The 27,930-nt window shown below is 48.9% G+C and overlaps 1 protein-coding gene across 1 annotated transcript in view; it reads left to right on the forward strand.

Annotated features, from left to right (window-relative positions):
* Positions 1-27,930, forward strand: part of LOC141930634 (hydrocephalus-inducing protein homolog) — a 70,346-nt gene that overhangs the window by 22,352 nt on the left and 20,064 nt on the right. The window contains exons 7-18 of the mRNA XM_074841785.1: positions 5,872-6,073; positions 6,374-6,385; positions 8,741-8,912; positions 12,253-12,352; positions 13,522-13,640; positions 15,650-15,873; positions 20,191-20,258; positions 22,206-22,441; positions 23,267-23,367; positions 24,620-24,755; positions 25,255-25,419; positions 27,747-27,899. Coding sequence (XP_074697886.1) covers positions 5,872-6,073; positions 6,374-6,385; positions 8,741-8,912; positions 12,253-12,352; positions 13,522-13,640; positions 15,650-15,873; positions 20,191-20,258; positions 22,206-22,441; positions 23,267-23,367; positions 24,620-24,755; positions 25,255-25,419; positions 27,747-27,899 — 1,688 coding nt within the window. The remainder of the gene's footprint in view (positions 1-5,871; positions 6,074-6,373; positions 6,386-8,740; positions 8,913-12,252; positions 12,353-13,521; positions 13,641-15,649; positions 15,874-20,190; positions 20,259-22,205; positions 22,442-23,266; positions 23,368-24,619; positions 24,756-25,254; positions 25,420-27,746; positions 27,900-27,930) is intronic.

Consider the following 27,930-nt stretch of genomic DNA (forward strand, 5'->3'; position numbering starts at 1 on the left):
CTTCAAAGTGAGTGGAGGGAGTCATATATTGTAGGCAAAAGAGGTGTAAATAGGAGTTTGTGCAATTCTATGTTGTCTTTGCATCTTAATAGTAGCAGCACTGCAACAGACCGAGGATTGGTAACTAATACTTTATACAACTGATTGGTTATAGGCTTTTATAGTTCAAATCACTTAGATTGATGGGTGAGTCTAGTTGGTCTCCAAAGTGTTCATTTCTGTCAAAACAGCTAATAGGTAACAACTGTTTCCTGTCTTTGTTCCCCTCTTCTAGAACTGCTTGTAATAATGAATTTTTCTTATACTGTTTTAGATAAGGCCATTCTGCTCCTTGCAGAGTATGGCCCCTCTCCAGGGCCTTGTGTTTCAAGAGAGATGATCTGTCACTTTGAGGGTAGATGAAGGGGAATTACGTTTGTGCTTCATTTGCTTGAGGTTTCTTTGCACAGCTTTGTAGCTCCACAACTCCATAACACCCCTCTGAACAAAAACCCTGCTCAGCAACCCATGGAGTTGACTGTGTGAGCACAGACTGGGGTGTATGTACTAGGAGGGTCACTTGGAAGTTAAAAATCTCCTTCTGGCTGTTTTGTTCATCCTCAGGCATGCACAGAAACAGACTTCTGCGTGACGCTGCATACCCCATTTTTAGCACATGAAAGATTTCTGGAAGAATGTGGTTTTCATCTCTTTGCAGGACACCCTTGACCGCAGCTTGTCTACTCTATCATCAGTGGAAATCACTGACATGTTCTGAAGTGTCATTACCGGGGGATGTGTTTCAGGGCAGAACTGACCATTCATTAGCCTCCTTTCCTTGTGGATCGATCAGCATCTGCTGAGAAGCAGAAGAGCAGCTTGAAGGGTCACTGATTTATTAGGTGGTCTATTGGGCATGTCTTTGCCAGGCAATCGGAATGAAAGTTCCTGCACCATTTTCCCCATGGCCAAAAGCAATGTTTCAGCCAGTCAGGTACCCCAGCGTATCGTTACTGTAGTAGCAATAATGGTTAAAAATAGCCCGTGGCATCCTGGGTATGCGGCAGTGGTCTTTCATCATCCGACGGTTTCATCGTCCTTTTCAATACATTCTGCGAAGCTCCTTCATGCTGGGCAGGACAAAGCCTCCGTGCTGGCTCCCAGATATTCCTGTGCTGGAGTATTTCATCCTGGAACGAGGCAAACAGTTCTTCCTAAGCACAGTGCAGAGGGGTGATGGGGAATGCTGTGGGTGCTCGGTCACAGAAGGATGCACAGCGAGAGCCTGACTGCAGAGGAGATGACTTAACGTGCAGGAGAGCTGTCTGAAGAGCCTGCAGCCTGTCCTGTGGAGCACTGCTGGCTGGTCACTGCTTTCCACCTCCCTTTCCATCCCCATCTGTTGTCTTACGGCTCCTTGCAGGGCCTCTGGGGTAGAGACCCTCTTCTTGCACTGTGCTGCGTGGGCTCAGTGGGTGCTTTGCCGAGGCCGGGGCCGTGCTGGGGACTCTGACCGTTACAGCAATACCTGTGGCCACAGTAATGACGAGGATGCTCTGAGCTTTGTTGTAGCCTGGGAATGGTTCTTTGGAAACACCTGTGTTAGCAGCAGCAGTGATTTAGTGGTGAGGTTTATAAACGAGGTCTGGAGTAAATAACGTGATGGTTTAATGATGTCTGAAGGCAGCTCCTGAACACCACCTCGGAGAAGCACTTACAAATGACTGTCGCTGCTCTGCGTTTTGCTCTAGGGCTGGAAATACAAGCGTGGGGACGGACAGACGGCCTTTCTCAGGCCGGCAGAGACTCGGTGCATCTTTTAGGTGAAGCCATTAGCTTCCCAACAGCGAAACAGCTCAGAGCAGTGCTCCTGACTCTGATCTAGTGGTAGCTCTGTGGGAGACGCAGCAAAAACCACATGGTGGGGGGGCTGGATCAGGCTGTAGGTGACTTCTCCAGCTTTCCAGAGATCACTTAGCCTGGTGAAGTGACTCGCTTCTCCGGCGGTGAAGTGGTAACAGAGACCTCTGCACGCTGTTTGAAAAACAAGGATATGCCGGCAGTGGAGGCAGCTGGGTATGATAGTAGCAGGAGCAAAAGAATTACTTATCATAGGTCGATATGGGGGTACAGTAACATCCTTTTGAGTGAAGAGCTCTGCTTTCATTGCTTGCTTGTATTTTCAGTGAAAAAGCAGCAGGACCTGTCTCTCTCCAGCTGCGTTCATAGAAGAGATGAGAGCAAGGCACTGTCTTCTGACAGACTGGGCAAATGAAATTACACTTGCTTTCCATGCTACCTAAATATTCCAAATTTGACTGTCATTCACTCCTAAAAAGATTTAAAATCCAAATTCAGCAGAGAGGGAGACACAGGGATAGAGGAAGAATATGTCTTGGTGAAGACAAAATGCATCAGGGTGCTGTTTTGTTTCTGTTCAGTCCAATCAATCTGGGTACCAGCTTCCTAATGTTTAGAGCAGTAATCAATGAAGGAAAGTACCAGCTGTTGAATACTAGGAAAGCGTTCTTCATAAAACCTGAAATTTGTTTTGAAATCTTGTGCAAGGGTTTGCTCATCCATTCATTGAGCTATACTTTCAGGCTAAACAAAATCTGTCTTTCTGTTTAAGAACAGTTTGTACTGCTCTGAAAATTATTCCCCCTTGCACCAGGATGATCATGTAGTATTAGAAGAATTCAGAAAGATGTTTTAGCTGTTCTGTAAATTCTCTCTTTGTCTGTTTCCCTGCACAACAGGAGCCCCACAGAGTATGACCCAATGCTAGATTTCTTACTTCAAGATAGTGAAAAGTTATCATGGTGTGCTCAGATACCTGTGTCCGTAGTCACGCAGATGGATGCTGGGATAAAACACAGTGGTGTTTCTGCTGTGTCAAAGAGCATCGCTCAGGAGTGCACAACCCAAAGCATCTGCTCTACTGCTCTATAAAAAGTCTAGCTTTTAATTTCAAGTTCAGGCATTGCTTTGTTCAGGTTGCAGAGAGAAAGCTGTGTCCTGCCACCTGTAGGAAATGTATCAAAAACATGTAAGAATGAGAGAGTTGACAGCCTGTAATAAGCTCATGTTGTGTAAATAACGATAGGGCAGACACATCTAGATTCAGTAAATGTGCTTTCATGGCAGCCAGGCATCCCAAACCACAACCATGGACATTACCCTGTCAAGTGAAATACCTAGTGCTCCGTCACTGTTACAGTACAGAGGGTTTTTTTAAAAAACTTATCTATTAAACAGCCAAGAGTCTTAAATGAAATGTCACATCTAATTTGACACCAAGACATGAAGCCTGCAGCCGCCCATGGCCGACCCTGGCAGGTCCGCTCTCTGTGTCAGCTCATCGGCCTGGCAGACAGATCCGTGGCTTCCTCCTGACTCTCTGGCAGCTGTGCACGCTCTCCTGGACCCAGAGATTTGTGGGTTTATGTATTCAGAACGATGCCGAATGCTCTCTGTGGTAGAAGGTGCTCCGGCAAACCCTCCAGCCTTCAGAAGAGTCCTGGGTGCCTGCAGCCAGGAGCGCAGGGGTGGCTGCGTCCCCAGCTCCTCCCCGGGAGAGCAGCAATAGGGGATGTTTAGCCAATTGTGTGGAAACAGGCAGTGCATATGCTTTCTCCCTCGTGGGCTCTAGAGTTAGCATTTTTCTGTGCTGGAGGCTTTATTCTCATCGCTGCTTAATAGCTTCTGATGGCTTTATCTTCAAAGAATTTGTCCAGTTGCTCTCTGGATTTACAGCTGTTAGCCTCTACAGCCTCCTGTGGCAGTGTGTTCCAAAGGAAGGAATTCTCCCTGGAAAAGTACTACCACTTTTGTGTAATTTCTGACTAATAACATTATTTCAGGCCCTCAGGTTCCTGTTTTATGACAAATAGTGACCAATTTTTCCTTATTCACGTTTCCCAGGCCATTCATGCTTTTACAAACCTCTCCCATCTATCTCCCATATGATTTCTAGGATGAGGAGTCCTATTCAATCTTCTTATAAAAGCTGCTTCATACTTTTAATTGTTCCTTCTGCCCTTCTCTATTTAGCTTCAAATGCTTCAGCTTGTTTTTTGAGATCAGAACTATACCCAGTATTTCAAGACACATGTGGCCATGGGTTTAGACAGTGAGACGATGATAGTTTTCATGGTGTTTATTTTGCAGTAGTTTGTCATCTTGATCGTTGTAGAGCGCTGGCTTGTGTTTCCATAAACCTGAGCTCGAAGCACTGTGCATGTCTCCCATTTCTTGGCTCCTGGCTCCTTTGCTTGCCAATATATGCCAAGGACTCAGTGGAGGGAGAGGCAATGCTTATAAAGCATACCCACCTCTGTAACCCTCCTGAACATCAGTTATTTCTGTATGCCAAGTTGTCCATTATAGAAAGCAGATTATCCAGTCATTGTAAACATTGCTGCTGTCCTCGCAATGTAACTCATCTCTGGCCACAAATCCCTACCACTCCAGACTCCCTTAAGAGCAGAGAAATTGAGGCTATACAGGCATGAAGGCTGAATTCTCGTTGTGTGGAGATGAGTGAATGACTCTAGAGATCTACTGGTTTAAGGGTGAGTCTTGCTTCATTCCCCAGTGTCCCCCCAAAAGAGGGGACTCCTTTTTTTTTTTTTTCCCTGGAATGAATGTGATTCTGCTGTGTTGTGTCTGGCTTAGGATTTCAGGAGTCCACCCAGCATACATCCAGCTCTCTCCCTGTGTTGTTGCACGGTAGCCGTTTAAAGGCAGGTCCGTTTGCTGGCTGCCTTGCTGTGACCTGTGCAGTGAGGAGGAGGCTCTGCCTTTGCATCAGGATGCTCTCCAGGCTATGGCCGGGTTGCTGCACTTGTCCGTGGGGGCTGGCTCTGAGGCTTTAAGCACCACTCCACAGAAATGCCATTTCTAGAGAGCATGTCTGATGTTTGCTGTTTGCATCTCACCTGGGAAACACTTGCCTGCAAGAGGAAGAGTGGGCTTGGTACTGAAGTTTGAGCTCATTTGACTCCCAGGAGTTACTTGGCTGGGAAGAAGGAAGGTTTGAAGCTCTGGAAATGAGGGAGCCTGTGGTGGGAGTCTGTTCGGGAGGGTGACGTGCTGGCAGGTACTCCAGCAAGGCTCCAGTCGTTAGTCAGTTGATGTGCACAGCCCGGGACACTCTCCTCTTCAGCTGGGTCTGAGGTGGAAAGCACAGATGCCTTCGCTCTGGTCGTTGGATGGCTTGGGAAGATGCAGCGTAGACTTGCAGACTCAGGCATAAGCAACAGGGTCCCGGCTGAGGAAATGGGCTTGCAGGACTGTAATGGGCAGGTTGGGGTGGGCCATGCCCCATCAGTCTCGTTTTGACATGTCTTCACAAACCCACAGCAAGTGAGGGCGCTGCTTCTACAACACAGTGAAGCTCTCTTCTGTGTCCCATCCTGCCCTGGGCTGTCACTTGTTCCTCTGAACCTCCCTTTCCTGCCCACGTGCCCCCAGGCATCTTTGCTTGTCAGCAACAAGGGGTCAGGAGAGACACAACACTGGGCAAGCCCTGACTGAGGTGGGACTCCTCAGAGTCACCCGAATGACTTGGATGCAGAATTGCCTGTGACTTGATTGAGATGGCAACCCAAAGGCCACCTGAGCACATCTGAAAAATCTCACTGTAAATACTGTGACCTTGGGGATAAATCTCTACAAACACACCCAGAAATAAGGTGCTGACGGTGGTGCCCAGGACATCCTCATTCTGTACACGGGCAGCTGTCAGGATGTGATAAATGTGCTGATCTGTGGAACTGCTAATACAGCTAAAAGCTGTAACAATTTCTTCTGTTACTGGTGGCTTGCTTTGTTCCTCGTACTTCCATCAGCAAGTGAGATGAGCAAAGACTCCCCTTTGCTTTTTTCCAGGTGAAGATATTCACACAAGCCTTTATGGAGCAGCTGTAGATGTCAACATCAGGCTGGCCAGGAGCTCCCTGACAGTTGAGAAGACTTACCTCACGCTGTCAAACCACAGATCTGTGGTCATCCACAATCGGAGTGAAATCATAGTCCATTTCCAGTGGAAGGCTTTTGTTACTCAGGAAGAGGAAGATTATCAGAAGCTGAGGTTTGTTCCAAAGATTCATTTCAGTAAGATACACTGCCCAAGGGTAAAACTAACGTATGGCCTCAAGGGGTGTTGGTGCATTGAATGGTTTAGGACAAGTAAACCATCTAGGGCATCAGGTTACGTGTCCCTGGAGCTCAGTGCCTCCCATTCCAGCTCCATCCATACTCCAGCTGAGGATGGTGTTTTGGGGAGGAAAGGCTGATTGCAGTGACTGGATTTCCTCAGAGAGCAAATTTGCTTTGTGGGAGCACCAAACCACTGAGGTCCAGAGACCCCTGGCTATGGAGGGTCCATGAGGCTGAGGAGAGTGTCAGCACTCGTTACCCGGGACTGCACTGAGTAGCAGCACTTAACATAGCTGCAGGGAGCATAACTGTTACGATATTCACTGCAGCTTCTTCCACTCCAGCTTTGATAAGGTGTCAGGCTCCTTCTCCAGTAATGTGCGGGTAAAGTGCTTCGTTGGCCCAGCAAGTTGAGGCCATCCTGCTGTAGGATGTTGAATTGCCTTGCACTGTCCCGGTTTCCAGCACAACGAGGTATTTCTACCATTCCTCAGAGACTGGGGAGAATTCGGAGGTGAAGGGTTCTGCAGGGAAGGTAGGGCAGCACAGGACAGAGCGCATTTGGGCTGCAGCAGCCTGTGTCTTCATGGTGCTGAGAGATGGGGCAGGTTCTTCAAAGGGTGTCTGTGGTGAAGCTTTGAAATTCCCGTTTCAGGCAGCAGAGAAACACTTATAGCCCGGGGAGATGAACTGGAAGTGACACTTAAAAGTTTGAGTGATTAAGGGAACCCTTGTGGGACTTTTCAGACTTGCATGGATGTAGGTGTATAGGAGTTAGCTCATAGCTGATCAGGAAACTGCCTTAAACTGGAGCACTTTTTAAGGGCTTCTGAGCCAATAAAGATCAACATAATTAGGTCAAAAATGCCTTGAAGGCCAAAACTAGTTTTCCACTGTTGTCTATTTTTAATTACACAGTGTGTGACTTCCATGCAAGCTCAGTGTGTTAAAAGAAAATCTCATTACCTTCTCTGGGCACTTGCCTGGACCATTCCTTTACCGCTCTCCTCTCGCCTGCCTGTCTCAGATTGGACCCTGAGTGATCCTCTTTCCCCTCAGAGGCAACCAGGTTTCCCCACAGTTCACTTCAACCTGATTCTTTTCCAATTACATCTGATCTCATGCCAGATTATGTCCTAGAGTCTGATCAGGATGTTTTTTTCCTCCTACTTGCAACCTCAGGGATGGTCATAGCTCCAAGGCCACTGTCCTGCTGTCAGAGAAGCTTTTGAGATCTCAGAGCAGAGAGGACTTTTTCCATGAGAGGAGGCAGTGCAGGACCCTGCTCTGGGCTGTGACCCCAGAAGACCTGGATCATTAGAAGGTCTATCCAGGGGTTTGCTCTGTCTCCCTCCTGCAGGACTTTCTGGGATGTAATGGTGGAATTATTGTCCGTTGATGCAGGTTGAGTTGAGGGTTGCCCATCGGTGGCTGGAAGCCCTCCTCACGTGCAGCACTGTAGGTCAGCCATGGAGAAACATTTCCCACTGCACTGCAGGGGGAGCGAGCCAAAGCAAGTGGTTTTGGTGCTGGTGCCAGCCTTGGCCCGAGGCTCTGTCTGTGTACATCTAGTAACGTCCATGACTGTATTTCCTTTTGAACTGTATTTGAATTTAGCTGGGTGATGATTGCTATCCTGTTTATACTACATTGCCTCGATCTGCTACACATGGAGCCTTCCACTCATCCCCCCAGAGTTGTCACCTGCTGGTTCTTCATGGCCAGGGACTGGAGCATGCAGAGGGGACAGCGATATGCCAGCTAGGAAGCAACTGCTCTGTAGCCGTGCTCCCTTATCTCTTGGTTGTGATCTTTAAACACTAGAATGATTTCTGCTACAGCTACCAAGTAAGGGAGAGATTAACTGTGTCAAAGCCCTACAGAGATGGCCAAAAAGAGGAAAAAGATAAGGTGGTTCAAGGCTAGATGTAAGGGTTTGGATTCAGAGATGCTGGTCCAGACTTCTTTAGTGGGTGATGCTAGGCAAAGTCCCTTCCCCTCTCAGGGCCTCTGTTTCCATGCATATAAAGCCATTGGTTTCACCAAAAGGATGCGATGCCTGAATTCATTGGTTTGCTTTTACAGTGCTCTGGGATCCTCTGGTGGAAGGCAGTATAGGGCACAGAAAGCACATTTAGCTTGCTTATCCCTGCAGGTCCAAAGGGGAAGAAAAGAGTGATGCCAGTAGCCTGCAGCTGAAACCCAGCTGTGTCTCCCCTTGCCAGTGAAGCCCTGCAGTGGGTGCTCCTTCATCTTGATCTGCCTCCCCCAGGCAGCTCTGTGGTAGGAAAAGCCAGTTGGGGTTGTTGGTGGATTCTCCATCAGTTGTGGCAGAGACTTTGAGCCAGGAGGCTCTCGAGGGCTGCTGGCTTTCAGAAACCTCTTCTGAGCTTGTAAGCATGGAGTAAAACTACGTGCCGTGCCAGCGAACAGCAAGTGATAATCTGATCCATGTGGACCCCGCGGCTTGGGGTCAGCCCCTTGCTGAGCTGCTGCTGTTCCTCCCCGAGCGCTTTGCTGCCCCTGCGCTCACACGAGTCTCTGCAAATATGTTGCTCATTAAATTATCTGCTTGGTTTGTCTCTCCCCGTGGCTGCAGGCTGCAGAGGCAGAAAGAGGACGAGATGGATCGTTGTCTGAGGGAGTGCAAGGTGGAGCCCGCTCTCCGAGAATGCCGTTCTCTTCTCTCCCGCCCCTCCCAGAACCAGCGGGCAAAGGCGCAAGGAGACTCCATGCTTTTCTCCGACGATGTGTTCACCCTTGAGCCGCTGGTAAGCGATAGCTGAGAACCTCCCTTCCTTCTCCTCCCTGGCTGAGGTCCCTGCATCAGCTGGCTTGATGTGCCGAGAGAAAACACCAGGTTTCTAGTGAGGCTGCGAGTTTGTTGCAAAAAGCATTTCTGTGGGCTCCTGACAGAGCGAGAGGCTGCCTAAAGCTGGGCTCTGCTGCAAGGGCTATAAATTAAGGGCACTTCATAAGTGTCCTTACACTGTTGAGAGCTATCGATAATTATGAGTAAGGGCACAGCTTACACGTAGCGTATGGAGGTTAACAAAGGATATCAGAGCACTCTCAGTTCACATATTGACCTGAGAAATGAAGTGGTCCTCTGTGGAAAGGAGGCCAAATTCAACCCGTTTGATCACAGACATACCAATCTCTTCATATAACCTGGACGGATACCACAGCTGAATCTCCCTTCCAGTGTCACCTGTGAGCCTGGACACAAGGCTGGCAGGTTTAAACGGACTTTTTGAGTTTCATTGCACATAGGTACAGAAATTTTTTTGCTTCTTCTGTTTATGCAAGCAAAACCCCATATCCTTCAATCAGCCAGAGCCCTGGTTCTGAGTATTTGCATGGTCTGAGATGAAGAATGCCCACTGTCCGAGCAATGCAAAATCCCATTTCATCTTGGAGTAAATCCTAGGATAATCTCAACCTCTTCTTCCTTTTAAAATAGGTGAAACTATTTTTTTTTTTTTCAAGGAAGGGGATCATCTTCTCAGTTACTCCTATATCCCATATAAGGCTGAGAGCCACCAATGTTGTCACAGCTGCAGTTTCACACCACTATAGCTGACAGCAGCATGATGTGACCAAGAGGTTGTGTCAGAGTGGTGGGAATATTGTAGAGAGTGGGAGCCGATCAGCTGAGCATTAAGAGCACCCTGTGGTGTGTCAGAGCTGGTTTTGGAGTGTGTCCCAGGGCTCCTGCTGCTTTACAGTCGGACTATGTCTCCACAACTAGCTTAGCCTGCTCTTGAGCCTCTGAAGTGCTTTAAGGTGAGGTCCAGAAGTCCGGCTGCCCACAGCACCGAGTCCTGGTGCTCCATGTAGTGACATACGGACATAAAGTGTAGCCTGGCCTCAACTCTTGAGTGGAAACCTTTCCTGAATGGCTGTGTTAATGTTACACAGTTTGCTCTAGGACTGAATATAACTGGGCTACTGCATGAGTCTCTCCCCTTCTGTATTGTCCAGCATTATCAACCTTTTGATTTCCATTAATTCCATTATTTATGGAACAACCAGGTTCACATTCAGTTTTACTCGTGCCTGTCTTTCCCCCTGGCATATGGGTGTCTTTACATCAAATGGTAGTGTTTTCTCCTCTTTATCAAATGTAGAATCTAAAAATCCACTGCTGCTGGCTTCCACAGCCTTCTCTCCAGTGACAGCCCTGTAACTTCTAGCTTGGGCAGACACCCTTCTTGCACTGCCATGTAAATCTGCTGGAGAGGCCCCCCAGAGATGGGACCTTGCTGCCTCAGACCTTCTGGCCAAAAGTGGCTGCTCTCTTCTTCCCACCTCTCACCCGTGATGTGTGGGAGCTCCCCACAGAAATAATGAAACCCTTGTAACAGGTGACTGGAGGAAATAATTGCTTCCAGAGGTTAAGAAGCTGGTGGAGGGAGAGTAATCTTGGAAACGCTTTCTGGGTGGGATGGCTTTGCAGGGTTTGTGCAGAAGCTTTGCTGTGCCAGTGGACCATTAGCTGCCAGTATTTTCAGGTGCTGCAATCTGTAGAAGCTGCAGCAGGTCACTTCAGTCTGTATAGGGTTAACTCGCTGATGAAAATAACAACAAAAAAGAGGAGGCATGATTTTGGAATTACCATGTGACCGAGAACATTTTGAGCAGTTGTCCAAGCCTATGGGAAACAAGCTGATACACAGCTCTGACTTTCTGAGCACATCTCAAATTTGGTTTATTTTTGCATCTACACATGGTATGTCAGCAGAGGCAGCTGTGATGGAGGCCCAGGTGGCTGCCAAAGGACAAAGTCCTTGCTGTTTGCTGCATCCTCCCCCCCACAGCTCGGCTGTAAGTCACATTGCAGACCCGTGGGAGCTGACCCCTTGGAAATGGCAACCAGAGGAGAGGGAGGACGAGGACTTGTTACTGTTACACTGACCTTGACAAGTCATCGCTGTCCTGTCCTTGCCTGGTAGTGACTGCTCAGTGTCACGTGTGAGCTCTGAGTTGATGGAGGTGGTCTTCAAGATGTCCAGGTTACGAAGGTGCTACTGTTGTTGATCCAGAGGTTGGGCCAGGAGGTAACAGTGTTGTTTGTTGCTGCAAATCTGCACCTCAGCTGGGGAACCAAGCTGTTCCCCATCCAGATGAGAGGCTACTGCAGAGCACTTTGGTTTTTGGCGGAAGGCACCATCTCCAGTGGGAGCCATGGTCCATCCCACAGCTCCCTGTGGGTTCAGTTATTTATGGAAAGAGGCAGATGTTGGCTTTGGCACTGCCTTTCTCCTAAGTGCCCTGAGCTGACAGGATGCACTTTGAGTGTCATTTTAGTACTTCTGTTAACAGCTCTGCCTTTTGTTTCTTTGACTGCTTTGAGCAGTGATTTCCTTCCATTGCCTTCCCCCTCTGCAAAGCAAAGCAGGTGATTTGGCCAGCAGTTGGTGGTGCCCAGCTTTTCAAGACCAGCTTTTTCTTACTCAAACTGGTGGAGATGTAGCAGATTCTCATTATTTAGGGGCTGAGGGAGAAATAGGATCTGCATGTATTTACGGTTGGGCTCTTGCAGAGAGACCACTTGTGTGGCTGTGAGTCACGGTGTGCCATCCCCTCCTGTATCACCTTGCTTTATGCTGTAACAAAGCCAGGGTACGACAGCTGGAGTGGTTGTGCTGTACCATCATACATCCACCGTCTGTATTTTATGCCACCTGCCAGTTGCAGCCTGTCTGAGGCCAGAAGTGTTGCAATACCATGTTCACAGCACTGCATAGTTTTACATCTGTCCTGGTTACCATCCATGGTGGTTCTCCATGCTCTGACTCAACTGCCATCCTATAGAGAACACGTAGCCCAGGCAGACCGCTGGCTCCTGAGGTGCTACTGGAGTGTGAGCCAGTTTGGTTGCTTCGTTATAGCCCTAATTTAACAAAACGCCTCTACCAGATGCCAGTAAAGGTAAGAGACTTAGAAAGTTTTTTTGCAGCTGCTTCCAAACTCCCATAAATTTTGTTGATAAGTGTTGCTTGTTCCCCGCTCTTCATTGATGCTCTAAACAAAGGCTACAGGGCTGTGGTTGAAAACAAGAAATGTGACGTTTGAAGATAAATGGTTTGCTGTCTCCTTCTGTTTCAGGAGGGAGATATCTGGCCAAATTCCTCAGCTGAAATTAATGTGATCTTTAGACCCCGAGAAGCCAGAGTCTATCAACAAACGGTCTACTGCGACATCTCAGGTACGGCTCCTTTCTCCTGCTTCTGTTGCCCACAGTGGAGGCGCAAGTAGTCTTGCAGCCCACTCGGTTCTCGTGTAGTTGGTAGGAAGGGTCAGTGGTCAGCAGGGTGCTGGCACGTGCCCACTGTCCCTGTGGTTTCCAGGTGGTCTCGTGTCCAAGGCCAGCCCTCAGGATGTGTGGCTACAAGCCTGGATCACCGATCCCAGAACAACCAAGGCAGTGAAGGGATAAGTTTTCATGCCGTGGGTTTGCCAGCATTTGCTCTGCTGCCAGGTGCCTGTAGAGGCCAAAGAGCTACAGTGGCCAGGATTCAGGCACTTGAGGCTGCTCCAGTGGGTCAGAGCATCCTTCAGACAAAGATCCCACACTGTCATCTTAGCAGGCTTACGGAAGAAAATGAGCATCTTAGAGTTTAGCTATAAGCCTTGCAGTCTCAGTTCCTTTGCAGCAAGGGGTGTGTGTATTAGCAGTATGTTTATGGCTTCTCTGACCTCAGCAGTGAGGTTTTCCATAACTGTTCAGCGTGCTTCAGGTAAGGTGTCTTTACAAAGCTGAGCTCTCGGTGTCATGGTGGGCATAGGTGAGTGCTTCTCTCTGGAGATCACAAAGCCCTGTCTAATTTAGGTGCTGCTGCAGGAGGTGAGCCCTGGAGCCCCGGGCATGGAGCTGTGTGTCAGGCACGGGCAGTGGCTGAGCTGCTCTGCCTGCTGGAGGCAGCTCTCAGACGTGCATACCGCCGTTAGCAGGGAGCTTCGCCTTGCCTGGGCTCGTACTTCTCGGCTCCTGTGCTCTTGTCTCCGATTGCATCAGTATAGATGGCGTATTTTTATCTTCAGTTCTGTTTCATGAGCTTTGTGCCTTCACTGAATGGATTTCAGAGCTCATCTAAGCACATGGGAAGAAATTCAGAGATTGTGTTTTAAACTCAGCATTGCTTTTTCAGGGTGCAAACTGATGGCTAAATGAGAAACCAGCCTGAGGGGTTGGTTAGAAATTAGAAGCCAGCCCCAAGGCATATCTCTTGAGGGAAGGGAAGAGTCCTGTATCTCCTCCTGGAGCACCTAGAGCTGGTCCCATCCAGCCCCGAGTCAGGGACTAGCACTGAGGCAGCCTGGACAGTCCAGGACAACAGAGGGAATTACTGTACTGAAGTGGAAATCTCTCCCCAGGCCGCGAGACCAGGCTGCCCCTGCGCATCAAAGGGAAAGGCATAGGGCCTCGGCTCCGCTTCAGCTTTGAGCAGCTGGACATCGGGAAGGTTTTTGTTGGATTAGAGCACAGCTATGAGGTGAGCAGTTGGGATTCTGAGGGGCTGGGGGGGATCCTGATGGCTCACAGGGCAGCAGTGAGCCTCGTGGACCTGTGGGATTTCTGGCAACTCGGGTCATTGTGAGCAGGGAGTATTTGACATACTAGTCAAATTCGGGGGCTTTCCCAGAATCTGGATAGTTCTGATGGGATCTGAAAGGTGCATATGTTGTTTGTGAAGTCTTACTCCCTGCTTTTTGGCAACCTTCCTTGGAGATCAGCTGGGAGGCTTCATGTGAAAAAATACCCCCTTGACACATGAAAGCAGCACTGGGACAAAAAGATAAATATTCAGATGCTTTTGTTCCAGCCCTGGATGCAATGCACCTTTGTACCCGGGCTGTTAAAAAGCAGCTGGAACAAATTTACTGTGTTTGAACTCCAGTCCACTGCAGCCAGTTTTCGGTTAAGTGCGTGCTGCCGGTTCCTGGGAGTTGGAGGAAAGCTGTGCAGCCTCTGGCTCAGAGCTGTGTCCTGCAACGGGACTGGGAGTGCTTTCCCTTGCTGACCAGTCTCTCGCCACTCTTCAGATTTGCTGCATCTCTATGAAGAGCAAAGCATTTCTGGAAATGAAGCAAGGGAATTTTCTACATATTTGCCTCCCCCTGCCAGTGGTGTCAAGTCTTCCGCAAAAAAATAAGATAGGGCAACTGAAAGAGGTAGAAAATGAGGCAATACTTTCGAAAGCTTGACTGTGGCAGGGAAGGACACATTAAGGTGTTTTCTTACCAAAATATTGTGCTCTCTATGCATTTGTAATGGTGATACTTTATTGATTACCATTTTATTATTTTCATGACTTGAGAAAATGTGACTAAGTAGATGATACTGTTAGTGCTGTACTAAGCAGCTAGACTGGAGGTAAACCTCAGCTCAGCGTTGGATCCCTAAGTGCAATTTGTAACTGAGGTGTAAAAGACAAGAGAGGAGAGAGTAGTTTTCAGGTTACCCTTGCAGAGCTTGAATACGTGAATATTTTTAACAGCAGCTGCAAAATTAAAAAATAAGGGACATGTCTCTGCTTCTGTCTCAATTTTTCTACCAGGTTTTACAAGGACAAAAGTTAGGGAAAAGAAATCCAAAGCAGATAGTTAAGTCCATGGAAATGGCAGGATTTCACCCTGCAGCAATCAGAACCTTTACCGCTTTGCTTTGGGTGGGTTTGTTGGTGCCTGACAGCGTGCTGGTACTCGCAGCAGCTGTGGGCATTTCTCGCCCAACATGAGAAGAGCTGACTCTCAACAAGTGCTGCGGGATTGTGTCACTTGATCAAGGCAGTAGATCTCTCAAGTGTTCAACAAAATACGGCTTAGTTCTAAATTTGCAGTTTATTCTGATAATGGTAAAGTCTTAGATGGTGGCTGTGAATATTTAGGAAAGAGAAATTCTTTGGAATAGATGGAGCTGCTGTGCACCGCACGCTCATCCTTTCCTGACACGTCTGTTTGAGCAAAGACTAAGAAAGTATCCCATTAAAGAAAAAATGAGAAAACTAAATTACATACCATAGCAGAGTTGGGGAGTGCTTCTGAAGTTGGCTATAGTGCTGCCCTGAGGTGTCTTCTACATGCAGTAAACTTGTTGGCTGCAACGTGTTCTGCCCTCGGCAGGATCGGACTCGTCGGGAGCAGAATCAGTTGTGTGATGATTCACTAGTAATGCTGCAACTGCCCTTCCTTGCTCTTAGGGACAGGTCTGAATCGACTTGGTGATGCTGAGCAGCTCCTCTGCACTGCAAGTCGAAGTGGGCTGCTCTGTGTCAGTGGAATAAACCCCGAGTGACTGTTTCTATGAAGCTGTCACTGCATTGCATGAAAAACCCAAAGGCAGAACTTGTCCTGTTGCATTTTCTTTGGCTTCTGCCAAGCAGCAGCACACAGCATCTTCTGCTTTTTACAGACGTTAATTGCTTAATCAGAAGACAAATCAGCCTTCTGTAAGAAAGGAAGATTCCTTATGTATTTCCATTTTGCTTTCTTGCTGCTGCAGGTGGTGCTGTTTAACAAAGGAGCCATCGACGCTGTCTTCAACTTGGTCCCTCCAGCTACAGCTCTGGGCTCCTGCTTCACCTTCCTCCCCCAGGAGGGCATCATTTTGCCGGATGGGCTGCAAGTCATCCGGATCTCCTTCAGTTCCACCATCCTGGGGGAGTTCACAGAAGAATTCAGGTTCAGTGTGAACGGATCCCCTGAGCCTGTGACCTTGACTATCAGGTGAGGAGGGTTATAGGAGCTTGGTGGGCACGTCTGTAGCTGTCTCTGGGTAATCATCTCCCACCTACCTCATTTTAGGATGAAACAGAGAAAAAAAGGTGTTGTCTAAGGTCTTAGTCTTGGCTCGGATCCTAGCATCCCCACACTAAGAGCCAGGGCTTTTTAATCTTAACTTCAGTTTGAACCTTGCAGTTGCAGCAGCAAATGAAGTGTAATTGTCTGTGAGAGGAAATCATAGAATTGTAGAATAGTTTGTGTTGGAAGGGACCTTTAAAGGTCATTTAGTCCAATCCCTCTGCAATGCGCAGGGACGTCATCAACTCGATCAGGTTGTTCAGAGCCCCGTCCAACCTGACCTTGGATGTTTCCAGGGATGGGGCATCTACCACTGCTCTGGGCAACCTGTGCCAGTGTCTTACCACCCTCACTGTAAAATATTTTTTCCTTTATAACTAGTCTGAATCTTCCCTCTTTAAGTTTAAAACCATTACCCCTTCTCTTATTATGACAAGTCCTACTAAAAATCCAGTTCAAATCTTTCTTATAAGCCCCCCTGAAGTATTGAAAGGCCACAGTAAGGTCTCTCCAGAGCCTTCTCTTCCCCAGGATGAACAACCCGAACTCTCTGGGCCTGTCCTCACAGGAAAGGTGTTCCATCCCTCTGATCATTCTTGTGGCCTCCTCTGGACCCACTCCAACAGGTCCATGTCTTTTGTGTGCTGAGGACCCCAGAGCTGGACACAGCACTGCAGGGGGGGTCTCACCAGAGTGGAGTAGAGGGCAGGATCAGCTCCCTCGACCTGCTGCCACCTGTGACCATGACTCCTGTGCTCTCAATACCCAGTTTAACTTTCAAAGTCTTGGGTTCCTCTGGGAAGCAGCTTTGCCTTCATGGTTGAGGTGGGTGGCTCTGTGACTTTCCAGGACGCTGTTTGCACAGAATTTGGCAGCAGTAGGTTCTCACATGTCTCTGTGTGAGGGCCCCGGGGCTTTAAGGGACTACCCATGCTGGAAAACAGTTTGACTGGAGGTGGTACAGGAAAGGTGTGGAGATGCCTGCTGCCCAGTCCGGGTACCCAGGAACTGGAGTGACTCCTTCCTACAGGTAGCTCATTCGCCCTTGGGCCACGGCAGACAGCGGGATGGCATCAGCTTTGGGCGGTAGATGGTCTGGGCCACCGCCCCTGAACACACAGCAAGGCCAGCAGGGCTTTGGGGATGGGCCAGCCTGGGTGACTGCAGAGAGGCAGTGTTTTTAAAATCCTGTTAATAATCCATCCCAAATGGGTAGCAGCAGCCTAGCATCACCTCTCATGCTCATGGGTTGGGACAAGCTATCCTCTTGTGCAGCCAGCGCTGTGGTACCTCCTCTCTGCAGCCAGAGCAGTGCTGACGCGGGAGACGGGAAGCTCAGCAGCAGGTGCTGTCACACGGACTCGGGCATCATCCCGTGGGCTGGTGCCACGGCAAAAGATAATCCTCACCAAGCAAAGGGGAGAAGGGGGAAAAAAAGCTGATGACAGGAGAGGCAAAGCTCACTTCTCAGGACTGCAGCAGCATGCAAACTTGTCCCAGCTGGTCTTTAACGACGGGCTGGTGGGATGACATGGTGTAGGCAGGAAGGCTGGTGCTGGGTGCTCTGGAGCTGTGGGGCTGGCTGTGCCTCCTCGGCAACCAGCTTCCTGGGCTGGTGCTGCTGGGAGGCACTAGACAAAGGCAATAAAGCAATGGGAGGAATCTGCGGTCGACTTTACCAATAAGGTGAGGGAAATGGATAAAAAAGAACAAAAAGGGTATTACTTTGCAAGAGAAGAGTGGTGAGTAGGTCTGTTGACGTCAGTAGAGAAACAATTACGTTGGCTTTGTGTTTGGAGGGAAAGCGCTGCTTTTTTTGGAAATCAAGAGGGAACATTTCACAATCAAATAATTTATTCTTCTCTGTCCCTCCCCCAAATTGGTCACGGGGTGTTATTGCATGAGCAGCTTTCTCCTTGAGCAAGGGCAGGTTTTGCTGGTAAGGCTGCACTTATCACAGGTAGAATACAGTACTGCTGCCTCTGCCCCGCAGTGGCCTTGCTCCTGGGGAAGGAAGGAAGGAGCTGTCAGAGGGACGGTTGTGTTTTGGCTTCCCCACAGCCAAATGAAGTGGTCCTTTTTTCCCCAGTGATGCCCTGGCTCCCAGTGCCCAGCACGCCCTCCCCTTCTCTGTGGCCACTCTCTGCCCTGTTTGGCCAGCACCCCCCTGGGCTCAGTGCAGACCTTCTGTCTCAGTGAAAGAGGATTGCTGGTCCTTTTTTATTTATTTCTTCCCCATCCTTGTACTCCTCCTCCCTGGATGGTGGCTCCTATGCAGCCCATCTGATGGCACCGCAGCACACCCGCCTGCTCCCATGCAGCTGTCCCTCAGCAGCAATTCCCATTGCAGTCCTCTCCTCCCTGAGATGGCATCTGCCTCCTTGAGCTCTGTCTTGCCTTTTTCAAGGATCCCTCTCCAGCCCTTCTGTCATTCTCCAGCCCCACAGCTCAAGCTGTTTGTTTTCAAATGCCCTTGAGATGTCCACCCACCAGCTCCAGCTGAGCCTCCCTCTTCGGAAGGTTTTGTGCACTGGATTTCATCCTCCATGGAGAAAAGCTTCTGGTTCTTTTGAACAGAGGTGAGCTGGCTGGTGGGACACTGGGCTGCAAAGGAAGGAACGGGGATGAGAGTTCAAGCAGTTCCTCTCCCGCCTTGTGTTATCCTTCCTACTTTGCGAGGACCCTGATCTCCCTTCACGCATGCATTACTTAATGCTACTGTAAAACACAGGTGTTGCCAAAACCACTGCCTTTTCCCCCATTCTCTTGCAAGCTGTACTGTTATCAGCTCTGGGTTGGCTCCTTGGCTGAGCCTTCTGGGCAGTCATTCCAGTTTAACTTCCTAGAGCACAGATCCGGTGCACTCAGCAGATATGGCAGTCATTTCCCCACTTGCCTGGCAAGGCTCATCCTTGGCAGTTTCCTGGTGTCATCCCCAGTCGTGGCTGGTTTGGAGGTAGTTTTCCATCGTCTCCTGGCAAATGCTGTGACGAAAAGCGTGTCTGCTCCCTTTGCTCCGTCTAGAGTAAGCTGTTAGGGCTTGGGAGGTCAAGTCTGGTTGTGTGAGGTCCCTGGAGAAGGAACTTCACCATCAGCAGGGATTTGGTACCTGACTCATTCTTAGGAGCTGATTCAGCTGCAAGAATCAAGAAGTAGTGTTGGATTGAAACTCCTGAAAGTCAGTTTTTGAGTGCTCTTTGACTGCGCAGTCAGAAGGTGCCAAGACCATAGGTGATTATTCGTTACTTGGAAACCAACCTTACGAGGTGCTGGATGCTTGTTTCTTTGGTGTTTGGAAAGGGATGCTGGAAATGGGACAGCACGGATGGACGCAGGTCCCTCCTGCGGGATGCTGGGGTCTGTTCATGTGCAGAACATGTGGACAATGACAGTGTCAGTCCTGTGAATAAAATGAGAAGGCACTGTTCACTGTGGCCCTTGATTTTTAACTGAGGCAGAGCTGACATTGATTGTCATCAACCATGAAGTCAATTACTGAATGTTGTGCAGCTTCAAGTACTGATTTCAGTGGATGTGAGTGAGTTTTGGAGTTTGGAGCCTGTCTGCTGAGTTTAAGGATGGGCGAGGTGGTGTGGTGGGTTCAGGACACCCGTGTTCGGCGGTTTAAGACTGTTGCTCTTGGATGTGTCAGCTGGTGCACTGGTGACAAGCTGATACTTCCCTCCAAGATTCAACTGTCCGCTGTGTAGAACTGTTGCTGCTCTTCTCAATGGATGTTGGGGCTCCCCTGGATTCATGCCCCAAAGTCCTGCATGTGTAATGATTGTGTGGATCAGGTCTTCTGAGGAAGGTGTTCATATACTCCATGGAAACACCAGTTCCAGCTAAGAAATACCAAAGCAGGGAACCTGTGGTTGGGAAGGCTGGTTACAATGAGTCCCCTTTTGTGTGGACACCTCTGTCCATCACATTACGGGTGGGCAAACCGAGGCACAGAGCCATCACTTGTTCAGGGACCTTCATGGGGCCAGCAGCAGCGTGGGGGCACACCCTGCCGTGGTGCCCTGAGCCTCAGCAGCAGCTGTTGGCTGCTGACCACTTTGCTTTGGCTGCCTGCTGTCCACATGGGTGCTGTGCTGAGCACAGGGGTGACAGGTTGATTTGAAACCCACCGTGGTTCCGAGAGCAGCTTTTACCCACCTGAGCGGTAAGGAAAGGTGAACACTTTGCCATTCTCTCTAACCGAGCCAACACCTCCTCTGCCTGTCTTTGTCCTTGCAGGGGCTGTGTCATTGGACCGACTTTTCATTTCGACGTCCCCGCCCTCCACTTCGGTGATGTCTCCTTTGGTGAGTGTGCCCTGGGCTTGGGCCATGGGTTGAGAGCTCCGTGAATTACCAAAATGGAGCACTTTAACATAAGATCATCTGTCACTTGTGTTCCTCCATAGCAGCCTTCAGGGTGTTAAAGCCAGGGCTGCTGGTTGCTTAGGCGGTCTTGTGCCATCGTGAGATCAAATAGGACCAAAGGAATAGAAAGTCAGTAATTTCTGGTGTCCTCGTAGTCTGTTCAGCCCCAATCTCCCAATCCTTGGCAGCAGAATGACTGTGAAAGTCCTTGTCCCAGAAGGGCCATGGGGACGGGACTGCAGCAGAAGGTAGTTTAAGCCACGTACTGGCCTGTAGCTGCTCTGGGTAAATGTTCCTGTTGCAAGGCAAGGATACCATTTACCTGCCTGACCTTCAGTGCGAGATGTTAATTAACGCTGTGAGGGCCCCTCGTTGTCACCCACCAGGTCACATGCCCAAGCGGTAGCTCTGAATCAGTCACTGATGTCCTCGGATCATGGGCTCCTCCTTCCCCACCACAAGCCCAGCTCTGCTGACAGAGCCGGGGGCTGAGCATCCAGAGCGTCTCCATTGAATCGCAGATTCTGGTTCTCCATCTCAGTCTCACAAAAGGCTTTTTACTGAGATGATCTGCAGTTTAAATGTGAAATCAATTGTGGATTGACTGAAGGGCCATTATCATTCTGTGCCCAGGATGCCTCTGTGTTTTCAAGCTGTTCATGGACTTTTTAAGAAGACTCATTACCTTTCCTGAGCCACTTCTCCCCCTCCCTCCATCACCACTCTGCCACTTCTTTATTTTCTTTTGAATAAAACAACAAGAAACACACCAGGCAGAAATGTGGTTATGTAATAGGAGATTCATCCTCCTTAATCTCATTTCATTAATAAGGCCTTTTCAGCTGAAGGCAGCTATTGTATTTTTGCTTCTTTTAACTGTGCTGCTGACTGTTGACCTGTGTCTGGCGACTTTGGTCTTGTTTGGGACTGTGAAGTCTGTGTTTGTCCTTTTTGTGCCCCTCCTGCCTCCCTGCTGGAGTAACTGCTGGAGGTGGGCAGTGGTCACTGTTGTTGGACATGGAGAAACTCTCTGCTGTGGCTGCAGTTGGTTTTCCTCCCCGTCTGTATTCAAACGACGCTTGGTAAGCAGGCCACGGGAGATGTCTCCTTCTCACAGAGCTGGCCAGCCAAGCCAGATGTCCACGCCAGAGCAGGTCTCTGCAGAACACCCCACCAGGTGTGGTTGTGTCACTGGTTTTCCATGAGGGAAGGCGAGTATCACAGCTAAAGTGATGTCGACCTTTGCGGGCCAGTGTGCAGTGTGGAAGCCATGTCCCATTCGTTAGGGAAGGTGGAACATGGCTCCTGCTGATTTCTGAGCAAGCATCAGGTTTGCCTCCAGTGTGGTGGGCTGGGAGTTGTCATGTGCTCAGTCTGGTAGCCCCAGACAGGAGATGCCTTAAGGATCCTGCCTAGAGAAACTGCGCTTTGCATCATGCTGTCGTTCCCAATTTCATCCTTCCTTTCTTTTACCGTAGCTTCTCCTCGATGACTTTATATACTGAAAACTGTAGGAGTGTTCGCAGAGTTCACAGGGCATTTTACGGGTTGAATTTTCAGAATAAATGGTCTGTCTGGATGGACACTCGTAAGTGCGAACTAATTGGTGCTGGTTTGGGGGCAGGTGAGAGAGCTCCTCACAGTTAGAGAGAGAGAAACTTGTGGTGTTCAGCATCGCTAAGAGTGGGCATTTCCAAGGAAGCAATCTCTGTCATCAGCGTAAAAGGGAACTTAAGTGACAATTAATTCCTTGCGTAGCTTCTCAGTTAGCTGTACTTCAGATTGAAAAGAGCTGAACTCCAAACCCAGTTTTATCATAACAGGCTATTCACACCAGAAATCACAGGACAGTTGGTGCATAAATTCATATTTGTGTCATTTTCCCAGGCTTTCCTCACACCTTGTCATGTCGCCTCACTAACACCTCCTTGGTGCCCCTGACCTTCAACCTTCGCATTCCTGGGGATGGCTTGGGAGAGCCCAGTGTCAGCAGTTCTGTTCAGATGTCAGACAACACTTGCCTACGCCGGAGAAAGGGAGCCCAACCTCGCCTCAGGCCAACCGAATTTACCATAAAGCCCCGCAGAGGGACCGTCCGCCCCCTGGGATTCCTGGATATCCAGGTATGGGAAGAGTCCGGCCATACGTGCTCGGCGGGCGGAGCTGGAGCTTCTCTGAGGGATGAGAGGGCTTTAGCACCGCTAGCTTTGAGCGTAACGCGGGTAAGATACCTGCACTAGTGTTAGGCTTTTGTTAGCTGCGTTACTCTGGGGCTTTTCTGAAGGACCACTGCTTTGTTTCCAAAATCGTAAGCTGAAGATCATGTACCATATGGTCAAGGACAGAAGCCATTCATATGTTTTTGAGAGCTGCTTTGAGCAGTTTTTTTGATTTAAAGTGGGCAGAGGAAGGATGAGGACAGAAGGCGGCTCTTAAAAAGAGAGATGTCATTGTATAAAGCAGTTTGCTTTTCTTCCTGGTCTTATTTCTCCTCTCCTGATGAGCAGAATGAGTTGTATTCACTGTGGTGATCTCCAGTGGGGACTGGAAAAGCTCTGGCAGCCATGAACTGCACAGCACCTGCTGGGCTGCATTTTGCCCTCAGCTTCCCAACGTAAAACTGAATGTTGAAGTCAACAGATTGCCTCTGCATTTATGCTGTTGTAGTTGAGATTAAAAATTAGTCCCTTAATTTTAATACAGTGGTGAGTAGAGCATTAATCTAATCGTGCTTACGTATGCCCTGGTAACTGCAAGGTGTATTTAACAAAGCAGATTTGTCAGAAGGCTTTTGTTACTCCCAGCAACTGTGCTCTGTACATGGACCAGCAGAAGAGTTAGGGCAAAATCCTCCCTTTCCTGCCCGTGGAACGAGAACCGGAGGACAGCACACGTGGACGATGGCTTTTGGGAGTGATGAAGTGTTTGATGCTCTTCTCTTCCACCAGGTCACCCTGTGTTCCAACACTGTGAAGAGCTACGAGCTGGCACTGGTGGTGGACGTGTGCGGTGTTGGCAAGGCGGTGTCGGCGCTGCTCCTCACAGCCAGGTATCGGCGCTTTCCTTGCAGCTCGTCGTCTCTCCTCGTGCATCCAGCACCACGCTGCCTTGCACGTGGTTTGCTGGCTGCATCTCCAAATGACAAGTGTTGCTTAATGAGCTAGTTCTGCCCAGCTAGGTGTGAGACCGGCAGTGTTCTGAAAGCAGCACCTGTGCTCCGCGGACAGGCATGGCCCTGAGCCTTTTTCTAAGGGGAACAGTAATTATATTCATTATGGGCCTGTTTTTTGGTGCTTGAGGTGTAATAAATTTCCAAAGGGCCATCTTTCCTCCTTCCTGCAAGTGGTGGGCTTGTGCTGGGTTGCAACCAAACTACAACATTCATTTGGGCCGCAGTGAGCAGCCTGCTGAGAGCTGGTGTCTGGGTCAGTTAACGAAGGTGCATGCGAATGGGAAAGGGGCTTATGGCAGGACTGGTGAGGGAAAGCTCAAAGCACGATCTTATGAAGGGGAAAATAGTCCTTGATGTGGAAGGTGAGCTCAGGTTTCTCTGCTTCCCTCTGGTTCTTTTGAGCATTAATGTTCTCAGACTGAAGCCAAAAGTTGTTCTTGCTGCAGCCAGGTTCAATGCTGTTGTGCTGCAGTGGGTGTCGGTTTAATTACAAGAGGGATGAGTTCACTGTGCTGTTCCCTCTCCCAGGCAGAGTCATCCAGTCAGTGCCTGGGCTGCAGTTTTGTAAAACAAGTGCAAATGGGGACAGACAGTGCATGGAGCCGTGCGGGTGCAGGAGCTGGGAGAGGGGGATCCCCCACTGCCTAAGGCAGGGGGTGGCTTGTGCCCTCCCTCGCTGGGGCAAAGGGCTGAGTTCTCAGGCAGGGCAACAGCGGTGTGGGAGAGGAGGGAGTCGTTTTCACTGAGACACTGGAGTCTTGTGCTCTTTGCGCCTTGGTGAGCGCTGGTCCTCGGTGGGAAGGCTCCCCCAGAGCTCACGCCTTGCTGGGACTGTTGGGAGGGTCCTTGCAAGCCTCCTGGGGCAAAGAGCGGGCAGAGCTGATCAGGCAGCTCTGGGACAGGGCACTATGTGCTACCTGGGCACTTGGCGAGGCTGAGTCCCAGGGTTTTGCCCCACCTTTACAGGAGGTGGTTGAGTCAGAAGAAGTTAAAGGCGATTTATCGCTGTAGGGGTATTAAGTGTCTATTTGACAAATGTGTTATGCTCTATTTCACACTACTTGGGGAGTAAACGACCTCTACATTCTCTCGGTATCTCTAATTCCCTCTTGGTCATCTCTTTGCCTAGATGCGTGGTTCCTCCACTGCGAGCGCTCAACCCCGTCGTGATGTTTGGACGGTGCTTTCTAAAATTCCCCTATCAGCAGATGCTGACCCTTGTGAACGACAGCGATCTTCCAGGCTGCTACAGGGTTCTCCCTCAGGTTTGGCATTGCATCCACCTCCTGCCCTCAGATGTTATCAAGGGGTTTATCAGGGAAAAAAGGGTTTTGGATAAGACCTTGCTGGTTTATATTCAAACCTAAAGGTTGCTGAGAAGAGGAAGCTACCTGAATATAAACTTCAGGAAGCAGTTAAATAGGAACCTACCTGAATATAAACTTCAGGAAGCAGTTTAAACTCTTTAGGAAGCAGTTTGTATTCTAGTCTTTGGGGTGCTTTCATGCAGGAGAACGTAGAGGGTTGTGAAAAGCTGCTTCAAGGAGGCTGCCAGCACAGGAGTGGGTGTTTGTGGGTGCAGCAGCTTTTGGCCCCCCTGAGGACGCTAAGCCCATACAAGTCTTGCATCTTGCTTTGTACCTTTCTGCTTTCTCCTGGGGATTTTTGAAAATGTGTGTGAATTGCCATTGTGTAGATGTTGAGGAGTACAAAGTTTCCTCAAAGGTCACTCCTGTGTGTTGCATTTGACTCTGTCCCTTACAGGAACACAAGGAGGACGCTTCTGTGTGGTACTCCAGCCCCGTGCCGTGGGGGATTGTCCAGCCTCGCGGCTCAGTGGAGGTCCCATTGACCCTGGAGGCCCAGGTGACAGGAAAGCAGGACACTGTTGCTCATGTTGCAGTGTTTGGGAGTGAAGAATCCCCTCTGGTGAGTTCCAGGGGACGTGGGCCTTTGTGCGACTCATCTTGGTGGGCTGTGAAGCGTAAGGCAGGGTTGCTAATTCCGGGGATCCTTCCCAGGAAAGCAAGAACTTGTAATATATGCTGGTGTGGACAAGGAAAGAAGGGGTTTGTGGCATACGCAACAGCTAATGCCTGTGAAACAAAGAGCTTCACTCCACAGTCAGAACTGAGTATAACTGTTCAGCAGGGATTCTTTATTCGCAGCTGGGCAGCGCTGGGGATCGCTCCACCATGAGTGCCACACTTACTAACAAAACTCTCTGACTAATATACACAAAAAGCATACACATGCATCAGCTTCCTAGAAAAGACAGTCTTGTGCTAATGGGTTCTTAGAATTCATTTACATAGTCTGAGCGTGCGTAGTAAAAATAGAGTGAGGGTCTTCTCCCCCCCTTGGTGGTCCACATCATCTTCCTCACACTGTCTGCTAGCTGAACTTTAGGTTTCCCATGTCCGTACATGGTCATGGAGTGACCTCATCCCTCCTTCGGCTCCTGTTTGTTTTGAGGGGGTTGGTTTAAACCAGCTTCCAGTTGCTTTTCTTGACACTGGCGTCTTCTCAGGCGCTTGTCTTGCATTTTTAGGTCCCTGTTATCAGGGATGTACTCAGGGAGTTTGCCAGACTGTGCAAGGCCTGTTTTATCTCCACTAGACAAGGAGTTACAGGTTTCAAGATGTTTTACAAGTGGGTAAGATGTCAGAGGGTAGGTAGGAAAAGAGTATAAATGAAATTATATACATTGCAGTAAAATACGAGAAAAATAAAAGCTAGTGAAACACAAGTGATGGTTAATGTTAAAACTAAACGTCCTACTTTACTGGTTTCTATACATTAACAAGGTCAGGAGGTCTTGTAATCTCAAGTATACTTGCAGCCACTTCCCTTCACCTAGAGAAGAGGAAGGATGTATCATCCTAGGTGGTAATCTAAGTGTCTGACACAGCATTTAATTACGGTAGGTCAGACGGGATAAGAAGGCCAGTCTGAAGCCCAGAACAACCCCTGGGTCTCGTACTCTGCTGTGCTATTAGATGAACATCACTGGTGCTTCGTTAGGCCTTTTGTTCAGGAGCACGCAGGGACGTCCCTGAATCCTGATAAAGCAAGCGCTGTGTGAGAGGCCATGCTGAAAGTCAGGCCCATCACTCTGAGAAACATCCATCATACCTCTTTGCCAAGAGCCCCAGCCAAAGACTCATGAGTCTCCGCACCGCTTGCACCTGGAGCACAGAGACTCTTTTTTCTACTAAGTTTGGAAATGGATGAGGCAAAGCATTCCTGGACTAAAGCCTCCTGAAAGATGATGTTCACATTCAGGCATACACAACAGCAGCAATGACAACAAAATGTAGGCAAGAGAATGTTGTCTGTAGTGTCCTGGCTTCATCTAGCTGAAATCGAGAACAAATATAGTTAATTAAACTTTAATTTAAAATGATATCAACTTTTGAAGCAGCTGTTTCAAAACGTCTTCTCCTCTCTCTGGGCATGAAAGAGGATGTCAGAGGGTTCCTGGGAACCTTAAGCTTTCTGTAACAAAGAAAGGCTGACATTTTGAAAGTAGTTACAGGGATTTAGACTTTTAATATAACAAGTGGAAATGATGCTGCTAAATCTCCTGAATGCCTCCTGAATGTTTTTAATGATGTGAGGAGGTGGTTTAGCCAAGGGATCCACATTCCTCCCCCAATAGTCTGTGCCAGTTCTGCAAGAACAGAAGTTTTGGGTCTCAGACTGTCAAAAGAAAACAATACTGCTTGAATGATGTAATTAATAATTAATGCCCATTATCCACATAATACCAGGAATACACGTATGTGCAAATCAGAGGCGACTAACTTGTGTGATCTCTACTCTAAAGGGCCTGCTTTGCCTCTGACTTGTGCTGGCTTTCACAGGTGTAGCTTCGGGACTAAAGTCACTGTCCAAGTGTGCTGTGCAGCAGCAGAAGTCAGGGAGGGTGGTCTGGGGCAAGACTGAGCAGTAAAAGGAGTGGGAGCAGGCACAAGGTAGAGGAAGGAGAGTTAACAGTGTGGAGGAGGTGTGAAAAACCACACACGGGAAACAGGATTTCTTTATCCCCTGATAACGGGAGCTTGTGGCTTTCAGATGGGATCAGTCCAGATCCCACACTTGCTCCAGGCCTTCTGTTTCGGTTTTACAACACTGAAAAAACTTCAAACAGCCATAATTATCCCCCAGTCTAGGAGTACCCTTAGAGCTGTCTAATCATTTTAAACTTTCTCTGTTGGTTTTTTTTGATCTTTCCTACCCTCTTTCTGGAGCAGAAAATCCATTTAGTGAGCACTGGAGAAGGACCAGTTGTCTATGTGCATCCAAGTAAGATAAATTTTGGCAGTATCCAAGTTATACAAGATGCTTCCCGAACTCTCCGCCTCTCCAATCAGAGTGTCATCCCTGCATCCTTCAGGGCAAAGATGGTAAGTATCTGTGGGGCTATTTTCTAACAAA

This window comes from Strix aluco, chromosome 16, assembly GCF_031877795.1.
Source record: "Strix aluco isolate bStrAlu1 chromosome 16, bStrAlu1.hap1, whole genome shotgun sequence".
In the NCBI taxonomy this organism is placed as follows: domain Eukaryota; kingdom Metazoa; phylum Chordata; class Aves; order Strigiformes; family Strigidae; genus Strix; species Strix aluco.